The sequence below is a fragment of the Dipodomys merriami genome, unplaced genomic scaffold (genome assembly GCF_024711535.1).
Source record: "Dipodomys merriami isolate MVZ:Mamm:240054 unplaced genomic scaffold, mDipMer1.0.p SCAF_13, whole genome shotgun sequence".
Lineage (NCBI taxonomy): Eukaryota > Metazoa > Chordata > Mammalia > Rodentia > Heteromyidae > Dipodomys > Dipodomys merriami.
The window spans coordinates 30,348,506-30,372,722 of record NW_027202604.1 but is presented as its reverse complement, the minus strand read 5'-3'; the positions used below and the strand labels follow the sequence as shown (position 1 = coordinate 30,372,722).

The window sequence follows — 24,217 nt, the reverse complement described above, 5'->3', positions numbered from 1 at the left end:
TAAAATTATCTATTTCTAAAAGTTTCCCTACTGTGCATGTCGCTTACCTGACACTCTTAGCTCCCCAGGGTTGTGTTCAGGAAGCCTAATCAGTTTAATTCCAGATTTCAGCAAAGAAATGAGTCTGATTTTTACTAATTTATTGGACAATACCCAACAAAGAGTTAAGGATACCTTCTGTTTTCTAGAATAACTATGAAAGTAATTTTCTTATACAGTTGAAAATGTGAGATAATGTTTAAATATGTGGCTCAAATATGGATATTTTGCTTTAAGAATGTAGATTCATGCTTTTGTTTCTCAGAATAAAATAACCGTTACGAGCCTAGGCACAGGAATTACCTACACTTCAGAGTTTAAATAATGGTAGACCTTTTGAAATTCACATATTCTCAGCAAGAAGGAAACAATCAATATTTAATAAGATATGGAGAATTTTTTATATCACCTGGGGATGAACTCCATTTAATGATTAATAGTTTTCGGAAGAAGAAAAATAATTAGATTACTTTGTTAAAAGAAAATTAACATTTGTCAGTGTACTTCAAGAGTATCTCATTTCTGAAGCATTTGCTAAAACAAATGCACTGATGCTTTTGGTATAATAGAAAACATATTTAAAAGAGAAGAGTTGCCTTTTTATGTGATGAAATAATCTAGTGATTGTGTCTTTTTTATGAAAACTGAGCTAAAGAGAGAGGCACTTATGCAAATGAAACAATTTTTTCCACTTTGGTTTTTAGTGGAAACTTTGGGATGGTAGCTTTTACATCTTAGGCACTAAGTATCTACCCACATAATTTTATGATCTCTTAAATCTTGCAGGCGATTAAGTAGGCAAGAAGTGCTTCTTCATATTTTTATTTATCTTCCCAATTTTCCATATAACTAGTGTGCCTTTATTATTCATTATATAAATACAAAAACACACAGTTTTTAAGGAAACCATCAAACATGCTTTGTCAGACCCCAAACATTCTATCAATTCCAAGATGCTTTTCTTTCTCCTGGAGAAACTGTACTTTGTAGGTAACAAAAACACCAAGTACCCTTTGCAATAGTCTTATATTCAAAAGTATATGTGAAGCCAAGTACCACTGGTGGCTTGCACCTCTAATCCTACCATTGAGGAGGCTGAGATCTGAGGATCACAATTGAAACCAGCCCAGGCAGGGAAGTTTATGAGACTCTTATCAATAATTAAACCTCAAGAGGGTAGAAGTAAAACTGTGGCTCAGGTGATAAAGCACTCCTCTTGAGTTAGAATTTAAAAAAAGCTCAGTAACAGCACCAGCACCAAAAACCTAAGTTTAAGCTCCAGGAACTCTCTCTCTCTCTCTCTCTCTCTCTCTCTCTCTCTCTCTCTCTCTCTCTGTCTCTCTCTCTGTCTCTCTCTCTGTCTCTCTCTCTGTCTCTCTCTCTGTCTCTGTCTCTGTCTCTCTCTCTCTCTCTCTCTCTCTCTGTCTCACACACATACACACATATGTGCATACATATATGTATACACACATGTATACATACAACTAACTATATTTTTCCTGACTTGAATTTAGAGGTGTTCTTACCATTCAAACATTGAGGCACACAGTAACTGGCAAACGCTTCCCTTTTCCATCTTAAAAATAAAACCTGTGCAGGGTACAGGTGCTCATGTCTGTAATCCTAGCTATTCATGAAGCTAAGATCTGAGGATTGCAGTTTGAAGCCAACCCAGGTAGGAAAATCTATGAGATTCTTTCATTTTCAATTAGCTACCAAAATAGCCAAAAGTAGAGCTGTAGTTCAAGTGGTACATTAACCATGAGCACAAAAGCTCAAGTACAGTGCCTGGGCTCTGAGTTTAAGCCCAGCACATACAGGATAAAATGAAACCTATTCACTTGTGACTGACTCACTTCAAATATCCTGTGTTTCATCTGTCCTCTTGAGAACTTCTCAGGGCATGTAAGATGCGTATAAACCACATGTGAAAGACACAGCATGTTTTACATGAGATGAGATGACCCAAAGTTTGGAATGAAATAGCTGGCAAGGAACTGACTTGTGCTTGTAAGGGATCAGAATAAGAGAAAAGGGCCAGGAGAGAGGCCTTCACATTGCCATCCTGTTCTCTCACTTCAATCCCACATTAATAATGGCAGCCACCATGTCTGGAATGCCCATGTTGTCAGTACTTAGCTGTCTGTTTAAATCTGTTACACAGCCTTTGCAAAAGAAGTCTCCTCATCTAATGTGTTAAATAAATTGCCCATAATTGCACAGTGGTGATGGATGAAGGGCAAATGACAGACCAATGAGGACTTCGTTGTGAATGCCATCTCCTTCCTTTTCTTTGTTATGTGAAAAGCTTAGCCAGGGCCTAGGGATGAGATGGTGTAGAGGAGGGGATGGTACAGGAATGAGGAACCTGGGGAAAAATCTCTGCAAAACTGTAAGCTCAAGAATGCAGGGACCTATTACCATGAGTTCAGAATTGGAAAATTGCCTGACATATGGTGACTCCATAGTTGTTCCTCACTGACTGAGAAGAAAGAAGAAAAGGATTTCTATTTTAAGCTGTTGAATGTGGAATTAGTTAAAAAGGAAAGTTATTAGTTGTTAGTTCCCTCACACAGGAGATAAGAGTCCAGTTTTTCTCAAGCTTGACTATGCATATTAAATTCATGGAGATCTTTAATCATTAAGGCAAAGATTGAGCCTGAGTAGGATGGTTTAGGTGAAAACTCTGTATTTCTAAAATTAGTTCCTGTAGGTCATATTATATATAAAGAGTACAAAGTATGTAAACAAAATGTGAAAGGTTAACCATTTACTTGCATTTTTTCTGTAGTTCTAAGTTTTAAGGAATAATAGAGACAGGGAAGGTATATAGGGGCTCTGGGCTCAAGAACAAAACTCTTAAGAACAGAATAAAAAGAAAGTGAAAAAAAAAAGGTTGAATCAAATGCTCATCCAAATATGGACTTGCTTTGGGAAAGATCATAACCCTACAAGCTAATCAACCAAAAAACACTAGCAATCTAACATAAATGGGGGAAAGGCTGTGTAACTAGTTCTCTTTCTCCTCTTGGTCATTTTTGTAATATTGTTCTTTTAGATTCAAAGAGAAGTTTAGTTTGCTCTCTCATTAGGAATGTTGCTTTGGAACTAGATATCTTCTGTGTGAATAGAACAGTTGGATTTAGAAATAAGCAAATGATAAGGTGTTATTTATTATAATAGTAGATTAAACTCATACACTTACCAATTATCTGAACTTCCATTAGGAAAATCTTGTTTCGCATTATTTTACATAGAGAAAATGGAGTAGTAATGGACTATGTCCGTATAGCTACTACTTACTTTAATAATAAAGACAGAAAGCACCTTGCTCATGTAACTGTAACCCCTCTATACAGTATTTTCACAATAAAAACATATTAATATGAAAAAGTAAATTTTTTAAAAAAAGCTTTAGATAATGGGTATGTAACTCAGTGGTTGAACATGTGCTTAACATGAACAAGGGCCTGGGTTCAATCTCTAGCACCAAAAAAAAAAAAGAAATAGTAATAAAAAATACTGTAGAGCATCTTTGTAAAGTGTTACTTAATATGCCATTGTGTGACTTATGTTATGACAATTATTAAATGTCATATTTTTGGGAAAAAAGACAAAAAGCTAAATTTCCTAGTGTAAGTTCTCTAATCACATTTCATTTTCTCCTTACGACAGGTTAAAGCTTCTAATTGTCATACATTTGAAGTACATTCCATTCCTTCATAATTTCTGTGTTTTAAAACTTCATGTAAATGATACCAAAAAGTGTTTTCACTGATGCTTTTATGTAATCTTTATAAAAATCTAGCCATTGTCCAAGTCCTACATTTGAGGTGATATCCATTTTCCCCTTCTGTACCCTTTTACCCTATCTATGCAGATTAAGTATTTCATATATTAATACAATAGTTTCTGCACACCCCATGACATAACTGAGGAATCATGAACTACTCAGTTAAACTCCTGACCAATCTCATTAAAAGGTTAGAAACAGTTGGTAATTCATGCAGGTGGTTTATTGAAATTCTCATCTATAAACTAGGCATTATTTTCATGGCTTTCTCAAAATTTAAATGAAATGCAATTGAGATGATTGGTGTGATATAGAATTAAAACTGATGACTGCATTTTCCATATCAGAATTGGGTTGTCTAAAACGTGAGTGCCTTATTTTCATAATGACTGAGTTCTTGACATTGTGAAGAGTGAGTGAGATTTAAAGATGAGATCTACTTGGGTGTGTCAAGTCTACTTACTGTTCTAAAATTCCCAGTTTTTCAGTTAAAACCTTGAAAATCACCTTTTTGTTCTCTATATTTTTAGCTTCCCATGGACACATACATCTCTGGGGTTTGTTCTGTAATTTTGTCAGTCCCTCTTGGTGATGCTTAGAGTCTTTTACCACAGTGAACTATTTTGTAAATAGCTCTGCTGTCATTTAGAAAAGTAGAGAAAGCCTCCGGGAAAAGTATTTACCCAGACAAATGGAAATGGATAGTCCAACACTTACCAATTAATTTATTAAATGTGCTCAGTCGTGTGGATAAATCAAAGAAATGTTCTCTGTTCCCTCCACTCTATTTCCAGCTTGGGATTGGCCTAAAGTATCTGAGATAATTACCTCCATTTCCTACTTCGGCTTTGTCTACACAGATCTAGTCTGACTCCCTGCTCCCTCAGTGAACCAACTGTTCTCATCCTCATGAGAAAAATCTTTACCTAGCTCCCAACCTTTTGTGCTACTACATTGTCATTTCTCCTATACCTCCCTTTTGCTTTTGATGAAAACCTGGGCACAGTCACTCTTAGAGTATGTAACACTTGAATCGTGTATGCTTTAGGCTTTTTTTTTTAATGAGTGGAACATGTTTAAAGTGGACTGAATAATGTAAAGTCTTTTTTGAAATTCTAATAAAATAATAAGAAGAAAAATCTTGACCTTTAAAATTTGTTTTGCAGATGGCAGCTGAATGGGAGCCTTATTGATAGCAGTGTGCGCCATCATTATAAACTGAGTGGAGGCAACCTTACGATCATGAACCCCAACAGGAACTGGGATACTGGAAGTTACCAGTGCTTTGCCACAAACTCACTTGGAACAATTGTCAGCCGAGAAGCCAGACTCCAGTTTGCTTGTGAGTTTATGATTCTACATCTAACAAAAACAACATTTTAAATGATAGAACTTGATTTGTGTGTTCATTGTGGGGGAGGGTGTCTCAGAAACCACACATAAGGTTTATTTGAAAAGTAGGCTTGCAATTCAGCCTTTTATTGCGGGGCGGGGACACCTCCTCTATTTAATGCACCAATTATGTCTTAAAAATGGCTAAGTCAGAATTGGGAATGTAGAGTGCTTGCTTAGCATGCATGAAGCCCTAGATTCAATTCCTCAGAAAGAGAGAAAAAACCTGAAGTGACCCTGTGCTCAAGTGATAGAGTGATGGCTTTGACACAAAGAGGCTTAGGGAAAGGACCAAGGACTGGCAAAAATAACAACAGAAAAATGTATATATCAGCCAGGTGCCTGTGCCTCATGCCTAGAATCCTAGCTACTCAGGAGATCTGAGGACCGTGGTCTGAAGCCATCCTGGGCAGCAAAGTCCATGAGACTCTTACTGCCCATAAATTAATTACTCAGGAAAAATTGGAAGTATCACTGTGGTTCAAGTGTTAGAGCACTAGCTTTGAGCATAAAGAGGCTTGGGGACAGCATCCAGGCCCTGAGTTCAAGACCCAGGATATGTGCAAAAAAAAATGTCTATTTCACAACTACCTAAAGAAAATAAAAATAATAAATTAAAAATAAATTAAAAATTCCATGTTGGTGTTTGCAAATCTATATAGCAATACATTAACGGAAAGAAAGAATAAGGAAGTACTTTGTACAAGCAGACACTAGCTGAGTGTATGTTGTATGTTTAAATGCTTAGTAATCTTCTTTGTTTCTATTAAACATAAAGGAGGACATTTTTGTGTTTTTCATGAAGAAATGACAAAATGAAAAAAAAGTATTTTTCATGCTAGACAGAAATGCAAAGAAATTTTTTGTCACACTTTGCAAGTTGCTTGCCATTAGTGTTGCTAATAAAATGAAAGTGAAAAGGCCATTCATTGGTCATTTGAGAAACCTGCTTTCCTCAGACATCATCAGTGGATTTTTAATACAATCCCTCAGTCTTGTTGGGTTGTCACAGAATCAATGCAGGAAGGAAATTTGTGAAATGATACAATGGTTGACTTGTAAAGAGTTTCTCAGTGATTTGCTGTTAGGTTTCATGTCTATAATATTTGGTCCTCATTTAATTAACTTGGAGTTGCTTTTATCAACTTCCTAATTCTCATGGCAGAAGGCTGAAGGAATTGCCTTCAGAAGCCCAACCATCATTGATGTGTGAGTAGCTAGTTTTGTCTTACCCCTGGATTGATTTCTCTTTCTTACTTGATTAAAAATGTCAACCTCCCTAGCCATAAAAGAAATGCAAATCAAAACAACATTGAGTCATAGGGGAGCTCTATGTGGAGTTTTTTGAAGAACCTCCATACTACTTTCCAAAGTGGTTGAACAAGTTACACTCCCACCAACAATGCAGTAAGGTTCCCTTCTGTCCTAGCATCTGTTGTTATTAGAGTTCTTGATTATAGCCATTCTAACTGGGATGAGGTGGTATCTCCATGTTGTTTTGATTTGCATTTCTTTCGTGGAGGGGAAGGGCAAAAACAAATCGTTTAAATAGGGATACAGGTGGACCCATTGCAACAATGAAATGTACAAGTCCTTATGTTGAAAAACGAACTTTACAACTTTGGTGGGGCGGGTGGGGGGAGGGGGCCCGGATGATAGGAAGGGAAGGGAAGGGAAGGGGAAACAAAGAGGCGGCAATAATGTTTGATAAGAAATGTACTCATTATTTTGCCCATGTAATTGTAACTCCTCTGTATGGTATTTTCACAATTAAAAACAAAACAAAACAAAAAAAAAACAACATTAAGATTCCTCCTCACCCCAGTTAGAATGGCTATAATCAAGAACTCTAATGACAACAGATGCTGGAGGGGATGTGGACAGAAGGGATCCCTACTACATTGGTGGGAGTGTAAACTTGTTCAACCACTTTGGAAAGTAATATGGAGGTTCCTCAAAAGACTCCATATATTGCTCCCCTATAACCCAGCAATCCCACTTCTGGGCATTTACCCAAATGATCACAAACAAGACCATACTAAAGCCATCAGCACAATTATGTTTATTGCAGCATTATTTACCATAGCTAAGATATGGAACCAACCCAGATGCCCTTCAGTAGATGAATGGATCAAGAAAATGAGGTATATATATGCAATGGGATTGCTCCATGTGTTAGGAAATAGAAAGACTTGAAAAAATTATATAAGTGAAGTAAGCGAGGCCCAAAGAAACATAGGTCCCATGGTTTCTCTTATTTGCAATAACTAGTATATGTCTGAGATGAGCAGAAACGGTCAGATAAGTTGATGTTATGTGAAATGAACCCCAAGATAAGGACTCAAATGTTATTTTTCTTTCTTGCTATCGTTTCTAACATATTTATAAGATATTTCTTTGTTGCTTTGTATGTCCCACCCCCACGGTATAACCCCTGTTTTCACTGTATTTGACTTTGGTATAATTTGTGGAGGGGAAGGTGGACCCATTGCAACAATGAGATGTACAAGACGTAATGTCAAAAACCGAACTTTATAACTTTGGCATGGGGGAGGGTGGGATGGGAAGGGATGGGAAGGGGAAACAAAGGAGGAGGCAACAATGCTTGATAAGAAATGTACTCATTACCTTGCCCCTGTAATTGTAACCCCTCTATATGGTATTTTCACAATAAAAAAAAAAGAGAGAGAAAAGTAAAAAAATAAAATCAGCCACTAGCTAGCTACTCAGGATGCAGAGATGTTGAGGATCACAGTTGGAGGCCAGCAAAGCCTTTCCCTATATAACTTATATTCTCTTCTGACAGCTTTAAAACATTAGTTTTTATTGGGAAATGAGAAGGCTATTGTCCTAATTGTACAAATAAAACATTTCATGTTCTACTTTTCACACTCAAGTCTTTATCATTGGTTTTGTATATCATATGAGGTAAGATCCCAATTTAGTTTATTCTACTACAGTTACATAACTGAATTAACTGATTGATTAAGGAACCCATTCTTTACTGACAGAAATGCTGTGCTGTGTTAGCATTTCCAGTTTTGTTGTACTTTTCTGTTTGGAGGATATTTTATGTCAATCATGAGCATTTTTTATTGTTTGTAGACACTTATTCCTTTTATGTATTTTGTTATGCTTACTTGTTTATATATCTAGCTGAATATTATATATGTATATATAAAGCATTGACTGAATGTATTGAGGATGGAGGGTGGAGATCTCTTGGGTGCTTGCAATTTTGAATACCATTAATATTTGCCATCAGATATGAAGTTGGCATCGAGATTTTATTGTTAACTTTTATCAGTTATATGATAGTTTAGATGCTATTATGAATGTTTGTTTCTTTCCATTTTCGTGTTTTGCAGGAATATATATTTCCCCCCTCTTAGGCTGCTAAAATAGTGAACATTTTTCTAATATTAAATGGCCTTCCATACTCCTGTCAGTTTCAACTTGGCTTTTATGTAATTTTTCTATTAGTTAGCTGTTAACTTTTTGTTCATATTCTGCATAGCATTTTTCCATATATATATAGGAACTTTTTTTTTTGCTTTATGATCTCATGTTATTTTTTTCTTTTCTGGATTTATCACCAAGTTTATATCCACCACTAAAAACAAGTTAGAGTATGCCTTATTTTTTTGTTCCCTATAAAACATGGAGAAATAGTGAAATTACTTGTTTCTTAAGTCAGATGTAAAACATAGATACAAAACCACATAAGCCTGCATTTCCTTGGAGGACATGTTAATTTTATTAGTTATATTTATTGAGTAGTTACAAGACAAACCATACTGTTCATATCTGTGTGACAGATTGTATTTTCCTAGCATTTTTCACTTTATATTTTCTAATGCATCATCAAAGATACTATAAAATATTTTCATTATTTCTTTCTTAGTTCAACATAAACTAGATATATATTCCCTATTTTCTTATAAATGGTATTTTGTTCTCTTTTAAAATCAAATTCAGTTATCATTTTTTCACTGTTGAATTTCCATACTATTTCATGCATTTTACTTTGTCCATTCATTATACAAATGTCCATACCTTCTACCAATTAACCAGAAAAGAACTGGACTACAGGTGTGACTGACATGGTCAAATGACAGCCATGAACAGCAAGCTGAGCACGAATCCTTGAGTTCCAGTCAAATCATTAGCAAAAAGGAAAAAGAAAAAAGAAACTTGTAGAGGTTTATTATGCTATACTTCTGTAAATATTTTGAGTTCCTTATGATTCTGTTTGACCTGTGAATTATCAGATAGGTACTGCTTTTACATTTTCAAACATAAAATTTCAAAAAATATTAATTATAATTTCATAGTTGCCCAAAGGAATAGCCATTCAATAAAGCAGTTTATGAATATAATGTGTTGATAAACATTACCCCTTTCAACATATAAAGTTTTAATAGTGTTTTTTTTCCTATTTCTAAAGTAGCAACCCATTGACTATAGAATGGACTTTCATATTTTAACTCTTGGCTAATTTTGATGTTTTTTTCCAAAGTATAACATTTTAAAATCATCATATTATATTCTTATCTCATTTTTTATTTATATTATGATTTGATATTCATGGTCTGTAATTTTTAGTAATAGGCTTAAAATTAATGTATATTTTCAGGATGACAGTACTGGGTTTTCCATATGTCCACTGCATTAAACTTAATTATGCCATTAAACTTAATTATACTGATGTTTGATATATTAATTTTTGTGGATGATGTAATGTCTTTCATTTATCCTGGTATTTCTGTTCATTTTTGCTTTATTTAAAAAATTTGATATATTTTTGTAAACATGTGATGACCTCATAAATGGTTTTGATTTAGGATTTAAATACTAATACAATGATAGGCTGTATTAATGTACTATGATATTTATCTTTTTCATTATTCTCTTCATTTTTATTTTTTTCTGTTCTCAAAAATATTGCATTGTTTTTCCTGTGATATTTTTCCTGTAATAATTGTCCTAGAAATTTTAGTCTGTATGCTTTGAAAGGTCAGAATATAATTGGTATCTCCAACAAAAAAACCTTGCAAGATATAAACTTGTTACTAATCCAGTCTTATTCTTTGTCCAATCTTCTGTTGAATTTTTAACCCTATTTATTATTAGACATGGTTGCTATATTTTTATGTTTTCGTTTTTCTTTTTATATCCATAACAATATCATATGCAGACTCCCTACATAGCTTATTAGTTTTAAGGAAAACATCAAAAATTTGTCTATATCCTTTGTTTCTCTTTTCTAAATGAAGTTTTCTTGACTACTTTTTTGAATAACAACCTCATTTTTTAATAATATGCTGATATTGCTCTATCTGGTTCTGATCATTTTAAGCATTACTATTGATTATGACAGCTGATCCTAGGAGTCTCTCCTGCCATCTCAGCAATATGCATTTTTATGAGGTTTATGAAATACTGCATTTTCAAACCCTAACTCTTATAAATGCAGAAAATTAAATGTACACTTTATCACTTACTGTGCCCAGCCTTCACAGAGTCCTAAGTGATTATGAACCACGTAATTACTACTTATTTGGCTTTACCCTTAAGATTACTGAATCACTTTGCTTACTCTTGTCTTGTATATGCTCATTTTCCTTCTTGGAGATCTGTATCTTTTAAAAAGGATTTTAGTTTCTCTCTGCTTGTGGGTAGTACTGTTTTGTTTTGCCTCTTTTTTTGTCCTTATGTTTGAAAGTGTGCTTATTTTTTTCATATATAAAAAAAATCTTGACTTTAAGTATGTTGTTAAAACTCCAGACACTGGAGCTACATTTCCTAGGTTGAATCCCACCTTTGCCACTTAGAAGCTGTGTTTCTTTAGGTAGGTCCAGAACCTCTCTCTGCTGCACTGTCTCCATCTGTAAAACCAAGATCACAGAATGTATTTCATGAAGTGTGAGGACTAGTTATGTTTATCCAGTACCCTGAACAATGCCTTGCAGATTGTAAAAGCAGTACACAGATAAGTAATTACTATTTTAGCATGTCTAGAAAATCTTCAGCATTTATATCTGCAAGTTTTCCTTATTCCTTTGTCTTTCCAATTGCCCTTTAAAATACATTTTCTATTTTCCCAGTGTCTCTCCTCTATTTTTTTTTAGTATTTTTCATTTCTGTTTTGTACTTATGCATTCTCCATATTTACTTTAGTTCTGTCATACATTCGTTCATTCTCCCCTGATCTCAGCATAATATTTGTTAACCTGTAGTTTGAATTTTTGATGTTAGTGATTATCGTTTTCATGACTAGACATTCTGCCTTGTTCTTTTTAACATGTTCCTATTCTCGGCTCAGACTATACTTCTTTGTTTTCCTGAAGACCTGTCATCCCACATATTTTTTTCTTTTATTATTTCATTTAAGTCCAAAAGATTAAGGTAATCATTCATTTTGATATTCTCCTCTGAAACATAGGATATTCTTGGTCTCATCCAGTGATTTGGTGATCTGCTGACTCTCCCCTGCTGCAAATATTTTTTCTTTTATAAATTTTGATATAAAGTTGAGCTCTAGCAGGGTTTTTACCTGACATGTGATTATCACATGTGATAAACATGTAATTCTTCTTAGTTTTGGTTTAAGGAGTAACCATATCTAGCAGCTGTTATTGTGGCTACAAAGAATCTCAGGGATAAAACCAACCTGGGGACAATGTTATAATAGAATATTTGCCACATGAAGCTAGCCACATATAGTCCGCTTTCATTCTTCATCTAGTTATGTCTATAAAGCCACTGCTAACACTGAAGTAGCAATTGAAGACTATCCTTGGAGTGAAATGCAGGATTTGAATCCTATGAGCTTTCAAAATGTTATCAACCAAAGCAAATCATTTTTTTAAATTAATCAAACCATGATTATATTTTTGTTTCTGTTTTTTGTTTTTGTTTTGTTTTGTATATGGAGGACTTATTAACACTGTGCTTGCAGCCAGCCACATACGTCGGAGAAAAGCTTGACTAACATATATTTTCTCCCTGGGCCCACCACAGATTTCTGTACATGAAGAAAATAGACAGCACTTCTGTTCTATACTCAATGTTTTAAACAGTGAAATCACCAACAAAAAGCAGGGGTGTATGAAAAACTATGACATTAAATGTGTGAAGGAAAGAACAGTTGTTTATCATTTGGGCAAGAAAATAGAACATCACTTTCTTCTCTTTCATCTTGGAATAGAAATAAAAAATAGGAATCAAGTTTTCCAAAATAATTAGATAAGCCACAGTTTATTCTTTCCCTTGACTTTTTAATGTGGGGACTGATATCTACATTAAATGGAACAGCCCTGGAGGCCAGATACAAATCACATCACCAAGTTAGTGATCTCTGGACTTAGGTGTTGGGAACAGACCTGCTCTAGAATTCAAAGGGTTCTATTATCACTTATTAATGATTCTATTTACCTTTCTCTCTCTTTTAAAAATTTTTGTAAAATGTTATCTTTAAGTCATTTATACGAAGAGTTTTCAATTCAACATCTACGTTTTTATGTATAATGTATCTTGGTCAGTGTCATCCCTTACATTGTTCTTCACATTTCTCCCAACCCTACACATCTCCTCAAGGTGTCCAGTTCTGTTTTCACACATGCACATTAAAGGAATGTATTCTCCATTTGTCTGCCTGCTTCCTTACATGCACCCCACCCATGCAACATGTTTCAGGTTCCTGGTACTCATTTTGTTAGATGGAGCTAGTTGTTTATAGGAGTTATACCACTGGACTCCTAAATTACAACATAATTTATTCAATTTATTTGTGTATATCTGCATATCTCTCTCCCTCATATTAAGGTATATAGAAAATATCTATTTGGAATGGAGTTGCATTTTTTTCCATTTTTTTCTCTTTTTTTGCTGTACTTGATATTTGTTGATCTTTTTTAATATAGGGGAAATCAGTGGGGTTGTTTTAATAAAGGATCCCTCCTCCAAATCCTCAGAGTGTAACAGGTTTTCCCTTTTATTAGATTATAATATTTTAAAAACCCTTTGCACTCTGGAGAAAGGAATTGGGAGAAAGATTAAACAAACATAGACATTTCTAAGGATGAACCTCACTGTAGCTGGTTGTTATCTGAAAAAGAAAAGTTACTAAAGTCTAATTAGTTAAATTTGTGTTATAATTAGTAGGAGCTTAGTTTGTTTTGAGGCATATGCAGAACTATTTCTCACAGATAAACAGTGCAGCTAAAAACACAAACTTAATCTTTGAACCTATGTGACTTTGAAGAAGTTCAAAGCTGCTTTACTCTGCTGGTCTAAAAGCAAGTTAAAATGAAAACAAAAGCTTTAACTCAGTGTTTCATTCATACACTCTGAGTTTTTAGAATAAAATAAGTAAAACTTCTTGATTAAACACAGAGGGTTTCAAACCATTTATATCAGATGTTTGCAGTTTTTTTAAACTAACATTGCATTGTAAGTCAACATTTTAAGTTACTATATAGCTTTTGTATTTTACCCTGTTTCATATAATTGGATTATGTTTCTTTTTTAAAATTTTATTTTATTGTAAAGATGCTATACAGAGGGGGGTTACAGTTACATGAGTAAGGTAATGAATACGTTTCTTGTTGAACATTATTATCCCCTCCTTTGTTTTTTTTCCTTCTATCCTTCTTATTTTCCTTTTGAATCACTAAACCATTTTTATGGTAGGCGAAGAAATTAATGCAATCATCATAATATCAAGCTATACGTTATGGAAATATTTGGTTGAGAGGACTCCATTGTCTGGAATCTTGATCTAAATTTCTACTGGGTTTTCTACTCAATTGTTCTCACGTCTTTGGGCAACAAACATATGAATGATTGAAAATGGAGTAGGTAGGGCCTATAACCAGTGTGTTCAAATTAGAATGTAACCAATCCTTTTCCTATAAGCTTAATGCTATGAGTTTCTATCTGAGGACACTTATCATTTGGGAATCCTGGTGAGTTATCTGCACTATTGTGGTTGAGTAGGCTTGGCATCTTCATCATTGAGGTCTTCATATGTGACAATAACATGTTCCTAGTTTAAGATATGGTCCAAGAGTGATATCTACCAGATATGTCTGTCTGCTATACAGTTGGAATGGTAAAGGTAAACATCCACAAGAGATTACAGTAACCCCAGAGGCAGATTTAATGCATATATATATGTGTGTATATATATATATATATATATATATATATATATATAGAGAGAGAGAGAGAGAGAGAGAGAGAGAGAGAGAGAGAGAGAGAGAGAGAGAGAGAGAGAGAGAGTATATGTACCAATACTTCACAACAGTCTGGGCTCCTGAGAAAGTCCTGCAAGAAGCTTAAAATTGTTTGGAGAATTTAATTTTGCCAGATTATTTGAGCAATATATTCAAACTACAGCATACTATAAAGGAAAACAGCTCCCTCCTTCCCTTCCTAAATTCTAACTTACTCTGTAACGTTAAAGAAAAGAAGTGACAAATAGCTCAGTATAGTCTAGATCTGAATAAAGTTGCTTTTGTGTAACCAGTGAAGTTGAAGATGAGTCAGATGAGTTAGCTCGATAGTTCACGTTTACTTGTGTCATCTTATTTCAAGCACTTAAAAGGGCAGTAAACAGAGAGACATGTTTTGATTTGGAACATGATTGCATTCAAGAGAAACAACAGTAAACTAGGAAATGATTGCCTTTGTTGATATAATTGAAGCTTATGGGGAAAGTGAGACTGAGAAATCTAGAGATCCAGTGACAAGTATGTTAATGGGCTGGATGTAGGAAATATGGCATGTTTTCCTCAAACAATTAGATGTATTATAATGTGTTTTATCAGGATGGGCTACTCAGTAAGCCTGGAAATTCTTGTGGGAATGGGTGGGAAGAGGAAAGGGTGGATTATGAAAATCATATTTCTATAATTAAGCATATTGAAATGAAAGCATTATCTTCAAGGAACCTGGAGTGGTTAGCTAGACAGAAATGTTCTTCATGTTTGCACAGCCTGTGTTTTGTCTGAGAGCTCCTGGTTTAGATCTTCTTCCCAATGGGATTTTTTTCAGTGAGGTAAATGGTAGAATTTGCATACCATGTAATGCCCCATTTGGAGTACACATTTGACTGGTTTCTAATATATTCACAAAATTGTCCTAAGGTCTACTTTAGAACTTTGTCATCATTCACCAAAGAAATCCTGAACCCAATAGCAGTCATATTCTATTCTCCATCAAGTATTCATCACAGTCTCTGAAAATCCTCAATCTACTTTTCGTCTCTATGGGCTTGTGTACCCTGTGCCTTTCACATAAATGTGTTATTCACTATCTAATATTCATAATTTTTTTTTCTTAGAGTAATCCTTTTGTATTTCATCTGGGTTGTAGCATGCATCGTTTCATTTTTGTCTACTACTGAGTAATACTCCTCTGTTATTTCTGACATGTGATCTTTACTCATTTATCAATGGTCTTTTAAGCTTATTTTCCTTTTTGGGCTCTTGTTGTAAGCATGCTTCACAGTTTCTACTGTGTAAATGCCTGCTGTGGAATTACTATGTCACTCTGTAATACCTGCTGAACCAGTCTCACACTGTTTTCAAATGGGACGGTACTAAGTTATACTTTTTCAGCAGTGTTTGAAGCTCTGAATTTTTCTAAACTTAGTATTCCAGACAACATTCCACTATCCTACTGGATATATCTTCTTTGGGGGAAATACCTGTTAAGCTCTGTTAAGTATCATATAATTGGTTTACTTTCTTTGTATTTTTGAGATGTAATATTTTGTATGTTCTAGGTTTACCTCTTTAAATCTCTGTTGTTTGTTGTTAGAAATCTTTAATTCATTGACTAATAGGGCTATCTGTATATGAGTCTCTTAAAAGAGTTAAAAAGTACTCTTGTATTGGCAAGATGATACATGCCTGGAATCCTAACTATTCAATAGAATGATGATGATTAGAAGCTAGCCTATGGGAAAAGCATGAAACACAATTAAAAAAAAATACGCTAAAGGATAAAGGCCTGCGTATATGGCTCAAGTGGTATATCTTTGCCTAAGAAAAACAAGACCCTGGATTTCAAATACCAGTACCAAAAACAAAAACATACTAATCACATCCGTATACTAGAGTAGAACAAGCCCAAACCTAACATTAAATATTGAAAACTTTCTAGTCCTGATCTGACTACAAGTTGTCACGTTACCTCTGTGTGCCTCAGTTTCTTTATTTGAAGATGGATAAGACTATGTTTTAACTATTTTCTTTTGACTCTTAAGAGAAAAAAGCTAATTTAAACTGTTGGATGTGAAACAATTGAAGGTTTTAGATGAAATATCACTTTGTTTTCTTTTGTTGTTGAGCATTTGCCAAATATCACATTGCAACAATGGTCTTTTGAATCCTCTTGTCTTTTTCCCTTCTAGGCAGTACTTGTTGAAACTAACAACTAAATGATAGGCTTTCAAAGTCTACTTCTATAAGACTATGTAATTTATAGTTTGGAAAGTAATGTTTAAGCTTCTCCAAAAATCTTTATCTGAAGGAGACGCATCTGTCACGTATCTGTGGATGCTGATCACAAGAAGTGGTACTTGTTTGCTATAATCACTGGGTTGTTAGTCTGGAGAGTCTAGAAACATCCCTTCACCTCTGTTGAATTGTAGTGGCATTCCTGGAAATCCGATGGATTGCTTAGTGGTTAGTTTGTTTGTTTGTTTTATTTTCTCTTTCTCTGATAGGTTATACAGTAGCAAGAGAAAAATAATTCTAAGAATGGATATAGTATTGTTATCGGGACATAGCCATTTCCATCAATATGGTACCCTGCTTTGTATTACATGAAGTTCAGTATGTTAGCCAGTGTCCTTGATACCATTACTAGGGTTTTAGTAGCTAAAGGTTTTGATCTGTTTCATTGGAAAAGCTTAGATCCTTCATAGATAGCCTTGGGTGTATGTATTCAATCTGCTTTTCCTTTCCATTAGTTCTAGATTTTGTTTGAGATATTGAGTGTATTTTCTTTAACTTTCTATAGGTTTTTTAAAACACAAGACAAAACATGTTGTGGGGATCATTGCAGGGATCTAAGGAAAAATACTGCTTAGCTATCTATGAAGCTGATCCAGTTCCTTTTGAATTGAGTACAATTATATAAAATATAAGTACTGTGAAATCCCATCTTATTGAAGTCCAGTATCCTGGAAACTTGGAAATTTCCTGAGGCTGGCAGCATTATCAGCCCATTTGTCCCCTCTATTAACTGGTATTCTTCCATATGGGTTTATTCTGTTCCAACATAATGCCATTATAGGAGAATTGGATAGAATGCTCCTCAGAACAGATCAGTTTTATTTCCTTGAATCTCTGAATGATTCTTGCTTAGAAGTGATCTGCTTTTTGTTTTTCTTTTCTGTTTGGCCACTGTAGGAATGTTCCTTTATTGCTGTTCTGTTTTTGTTGTTTTTTTTTAATCACTTTTGAAGCAATTTGAAGCAAATAAAAGCAATTTCTGGTCTGCAGCAGTACTGTGATGGCTGATGTGTGAAAAAATATAGAAAAAGGTTGCCTGGTGAAGGGAGCAGCTGCTTGGGTGGTGTATATAAAGTTAAATCCAAATGGCTTATGAAAAGGCTAGAATTGAACTCAACCCTTTAATTTCAGATCAAGTACTATTATATGTGTGGGATGTTTTGTAGTATATCCTCTGCTATAATTTTCAGGCTGTTGTGTTCTCCTGCTGTAGCATACTAAAAATATTCTGTAATTTCTTCTTCCACGTGAGCATCTATTTAATTGAGCCCTGGTTGAATGCTCATCCATTACACTGCTGTGATTCTATTTCACAAATGCTGGAGAATGTCTTTGAAATCAGACTTGAAATTCTGTAATTTTCAGACTAATGATATCTTTTAGAAGAATTTTTTGCCCCCTCCAATCCTTTTTTTTTGTTAGACTTATGGCTTTAGAAGCTAAAATAACTTTAATGAACAGACAGTATTTCTCTCTACATTTTCTTTCCAGTTCTACATTTGATAATGTGTCTTTTCTTTGTTAGCTACTTTTAGTATGATTTGATTTGCAAAAGACAGTATCACCTGTAAATGTTTTAAATGTGTATATGTTGGTGTGTATATTATCTGCCCTCATTCTCCTACTAAAAAGTAAAGAATGTACCACTCAAGAATCCAGAATAGCTTTAAGAATTATATTTGCTACAAATTATATTTTAGAACTTTTAAAAATTATATTTGCTATAAGTTTTATTTTAGAACTTTGATTTCAGAATCCCCCAAGTTTGAATTTTAGAAGTAGATTAGTTCATCACTTTGGCTATTTGATTTGGTAAGGTTATTGATAAAAGTCTCCTAGAGTGAGCACTAATCAATTTTTCTTCTTCATCAGTGCATACTGTGATTAACAATGCTGGCTGTCACTTTTCCACCAATGTTTTATTTATTCTTTTGTACCAAAGATCACTGTTATATAATGATAGAAAGTCAATAGGCGTTGTTTTTTCTCTTATACTTAATGTCTTGATTATGACTCCCTGATCATCAAGTTGACATTTATTATGGTGAGTGCTTTCTCAATTTAGTACCTTTATTTTAATGAACACTGCTTCCTAAAATATGTGTTTAGGCCTGGATCACTCAACCCATGATATTATGTCAATTTTCACTTATGAAAACTAACCTAGGTTTCAAGCTTCCATTAAAATAGAGGTTAAAAAAGACATACAATTATATACAATCTACATTTTCCCCACTATCAATGTAACTACATCTCAATGCTTTCAACAGAAAATTTGGGGAATAGATCTAAATTTCATGATCATATTTCTCTTTCTCCTGAGTGTGCACATTTTTGTTATCAGAAAGTTGCTCATGGTCTTTCAACATCAAACTTTGTCAGTATCAGCAATTTACAGTCTTGTTTTTGTCTCAGGTAGGACCCTGTTCTCTCTACAAGGAATCTGGTTCCCAGTCAAATTCCTGTTTCTCCACTCACCATGATTTTCTGCTCTCCTGTTTCTTTCTTCCTCTTAGTCTTCTGTTTGGGCTGTGACCCCCTTGTCCTCTCACTAAACTTAGTTCTTTTCATTTTTTGTTTATCTTGCCACATTACTGTTTTATTTTGAATTTGTTCACTGAGACGAAATAGAAACTCAAAACCAACTTAAGGCCAAAGAAATGTAGACAGTTGAGGCTGAATTCAGTCCTAATAGGATCTAGGGATTAATTGAGGCACTTGGGCGTTGGCCTCTGTCTTTCCTTTCTATCAGCCTCCATCTGCAGTATCTTCATCTCTTATTACCTGGCAGTAGGTGATGCCTAAAATTCCAGTCTCTGTCTTTTAAGCAAACTCCTTCTCCTTGGGGCTGTTCCATAACCCAGACCTAGGAGACCTGCCTACCCCTGAACCAACCCTCTACCAGATGAAGTGATGATAGTTTGTTAATGCAAATTCAGTCTTTATGCATTGATGAGATTGTATGAAAGTAAAGATGCTGTTAATATAAAGAAGGTAGATACTGCACAGGGAAAAACAAGTATTCCACTATAAACTTTCTCTTGGACAGAGGAAAAATGTATACATAAATGTGTATTATATAATGTGCATATATAGATGTGAGTATATATATATACACTACATATGAATATGCTACACATATATGCATATAAACCTGTATTTTTTCATATTTGATTTGCCCAAGTCATTATCACTTGTAGATCATTTTTTGAGCATGTGTATGTGTGAATTATCTGCTATAATTCTGCACACACACATATGTAACACATATGTGCATATATTCACACATAACATGTATGTGTTTGTACACATACGCATGTGTATATTTAACATATTTCACATATTTCACACCCAAAATCTCCTAGACAAATATGAGAAGGAACATAATGCATTTGACATAATCACTACTTTTCCTTCTTTCTAGATTGTTCCAGCAAGAAAGCTGGAGTTTACTACTGCTCAGTTCATTGAAGCTATATTCAAGTTTTTTTCTGTTATTTTTTTAAATTTCTGACTCAAACTTTAAAGTAGTTTTTTAAAACTTTTTTTTAATGCTTCAATCATGTGATAGTCCTCAAATTCCTTAACTGACTTCCTGGTATAATTGCAATGGTCAAGACCTTTTTTTATGAATCTATTCCTCCTCCCTGTTTTCACAATATGTGGTGCTCTGGGTGGAATCATTTAATATGCTTTCTCTCACCAGAATAGAGCACAATTCATAAAGAAAAATTCATCTGGAAGCTGTGTACCAGTTTCTGAGGGCCTACTATGTATCAGCTGAGCCCTGTGGAAAGCATTTTAGATTGAACTAGTTTTTTTTTTTTTTTGATAAGAAACTGACATTTTCTAAGGCTCTTGAGGAAAGTCTGTTTTCAAAGTCCAGTAGGATCAAATGAAAGGGAAAGCATGAAACCAAATGTGTATTCTCATGAGGGAAATTCTGTGATTTTTGTTTCTAAGTTAAGTAGTTATGCCATATGATTTAATGTAATATAGATTTTTTTCTGAGGAGTCACTTGTCATAAACTGTCCTGTGGGTCCACAACCTCTTAAGAAAATGCTTTTGATTGATCTCTCAGAGAGATGGAAAGTCTAAGGGTTTTGACATCTTGATGTTAAGCACACAGACTATTCTATTCTCTTTCATTTAAAGTCCCGTTCTTTTTTTTTAATTTAATTTAATTTTATTTGTGAACATACAGTACAGAGGAGTTACAATTACATGGACAGGATAATGCGTACATTTCTTACCAAGCATTGCAGCCTCCTCCTTTGTTTACCCTTCACATCCCTTCCCAGCCACCCCCCTCCCCCCCAATCCCAATCCTTCTCCTTCCCCCTCTTCCCCCCCCCCCCCCCGCACCGACGTTGTAAAGCTCGTTTTGGACATGACAACTTGTACTTCTCATTGTTGCAACAGGTCCACCTGTATCCTTAAACAACTGGTTTTTCCCCATCTCCTCCACAAGTTATACTGACATCAAATATAGTGAAAGCAGGGGTTATACTGTGGGGGAGGGACATACAAAGCAACAAAGAGATAATCTTATAAATGCGTTAGAAACACATGCATAAAAGAAAAAAACATTAAAATACACATCTAAGGGTTCATTTTCCTGACATTCCATTATCTGACCTTTTCCGCTTGACTCATACATATACTAGATATTACAAATAAGGGAAACCATGGGACCTATGTTTCTTTGGGCCTGAAAAGCCCCTTTATTATCTCTTGCCTTAGTGCTAGCTTGCTCCATTATTGTTCATACATCTTTATATATCATCAACTATTTCTGCATTGAGAAAATTGTAATATGTCAGCTTGGGTTCTATAACCAACTTTATTTGGGAACAACTAAGTAATATGTTAATTGAAAATGCTAATTTAAGCTGGGCACCGGTGGCTCACTGTAATCCTAGCTACTCAGGAGGCTGAGATCTGAGGATCATGGTTCAAAGCCAGCCCAGGCAGGAAAGTCCGTGAGACTCTTATCTCCAATAAACCACTAGAAAACTGGAAGTGGCGCTGTGGCTCAAGTGGTAGAGTACTTGCCTTGAGCTGAAGAGCTGAGGGACAGTGCCCAAGCCCAGAGTTCAAGCCTCATGACTGACAAAAAAAATGCTAATTTAATAAAAACAAAGATTTTTATGTTTGTTTTGAGTATGTACTTAAAATGAGTATTAAGTAGTTGCACAAAGAGGTTACATTTCCTTAAGTCAGTAATATACATTTGAGATAGAGTTATAGGTATGTAATTTTTGTTGAGCAGTTTTCACACATGAAGCACAGTGATGATCATTGTTGAATATATCCTTCATTCAATTCCCCCAAAGAGCTGCATGAGGCCACACTGTTAGCAAAGGAAGAGCCATGTAATGATAGCTTGAGTTTATCATCTAACATACATGCTTTAACTGTTGCCTGATTTACACTCTAGGGAAAGAGAAATGTGGAAAACATGTAAGCCCCAGCTATGTTTATTTAACAAGTACTTGTTATGGTCAGAACATTCTTAGGACACATTTGTGTACAATTTCAATGGCATTGAATGAAAGAGAAACAGTAAAGCCCATTATATATATTCTTGGCTAGAAACCACATTTCTTTTCCTTATGGATTCTTTTTTTTTGAAATTCAGCAACTCCTGTTATACGGATTGATTGAAAACTGCAAGTGGAAAAGACAGAAGTTTACTTACACAATAATATCAGTTCCTTAAGAGACAAAGTGAAGGTTTTGAGTAAGACAAGCTGGCTCTCCAGGAGATGTTGACCTGGGAACAAGACAACAGTAACAAAAGACATGTTTTTCCAAGTTTCCTTAACTGACTAAACAGTGCACCAACCAGAACAGTGTTAAACTGGAAACATATAACACTTCTAAGATAGTCTTGTTCCTGCTGTGAGATATGTCTGCATGAGGCACAAACTCATTTGACATCTTGTGGTAGGAAATCTGGAATCCAGAAAACAAATTAGTCCCTCATAGTGGATTTAGAAAGGGAGTCAGCATCCTAATGAGAGAAAAAACTATGTATCTAACAGCAGGAGGTAAGGGTAGGTGTGCTCTACTCCCTCTCCTAGCTGCCCTGAATTTTATTACCTACATAGCCAGCTGTTAATCTTTCTCTTACACTTGCTAACAGCAATTCATGTCTATCTGTATTGAGACAATCTATCAGTCTTTCCCAGATATTCATAGATGTTAAACTGTGGGAGAGACAAAAGAAATATACCTGAGACTCATAATACATATTTTCAAAGAATACAAGATGTAAATCATCAATGTTCAGGCATCATAGAAATCATATATTTAGTATATCAGATTTAGTACAGGTTTTTATTGACCCATTGATTGTTTAGCTATTTTCATACTATATTACTTTAGTTATCCGTTGTTTTTGTTTTTTTTTTTTCTGGTACTGGTACTGGGGCTTGAACTCAAGGCTTAGTGGCTGTTGTACTCAAAACTAGGTCTCCATTTCTAGCTTTCTACTGCTTAATTGGAGAGAAGACTCTTAAGAACTTTTTTGTCTGGGCTTGTTAGAATGGTACTCCTTAGATCTCAGCCTCAATATGAGGCTAGGATTATAGGCATAAGCCACCAGCACTAGACTAAATTAGTTACTCTTTATTGAGGATCAGGAAGATTGCTTCATGACTTCAATTGAGACACAATTTAACTGGAAAGGTAGACCATTCTTTAAATAATAGTTCCATGAAATTACAGAAACACTGATCAAGCAGAGATCAGCAGGGTTGGAAAGATAAGAAATTTTTCCAACTTGGTGGTGGTGGGGGGATGGGAAGGGGAAACAAAGGAGGAGGCAACAATGCTTGATAAGAAATGCACTCATTACCTTGCTGATGTAATTGTAACCCTTCTGTACGGTATTTTCACAGTAAAAAATAATGGCAATAATGAAATAAATAAAGGAAATGTTTCCCATTTGAGATTCTATTTCTGGGTTTTAAAACAGGTGGGAGTGGTTCTATGGCTCAGTGCTAGAGCACTAGCCTTGAGCAAAAGAGCTCAGGGACAGTGCCCAAGCCCTGAGTTCAGGCCCCATGACCAACAAAAATAAAAATAAAAAATATAAAACATATTTTTGTTGTGTAAATTCAGTGAAGATAGACCTTATCTAGAGCCATATCCCTTTACCCTCAAGAAATTTACTTAGTAGAAGAGAAATGAAATCTGCTTTATCAAAAAGGAAATTATATGATCCTTACTTTAATTCCTATGTAGAACATGAGAATCTGGAATAATACAGATAATATATGGAAGTGGTCTCGTGAATAATTTTCCAAAGAATGCTAAAGCTTTGGACCAGGATTATTTTTTTAGCTGTCATCCTTTCCTGGATTTACTGTCCAATTAATCTAACCTGTGGGTGCTCATGTTACACCCAAGTCATAATAGAGCTATACAGTCAAGTTTTTCTTTTTCTTTTTCTTTTTT

General features: G+C 34.7%; 1 protein-coding gene across 3 annotated transcripts in view; it reads left to right on the top strand.

The window, feature by feature from the left end:
* The window catches only part of Cntn3 (contactin 3), a 298,626-nt gene that overhangs the window by 106,659 nt on the left and 167,750 nt on the right, over positions 1-24,217 (top strand). For all 3 annotated transcript variants that reach the window (XM_070018977.1, XM_070018976.1, XM_070018975.1), the window contains one exon: positions 4,999-5,174. In XM_070018977.1, the coding sequence (XP_069875078.1) occupies positions 4,999-5,174 (176 nt within the window). The remainder of the gene's footprint in view (positions 1-4,998; positions 5,175-24,217) is intronic.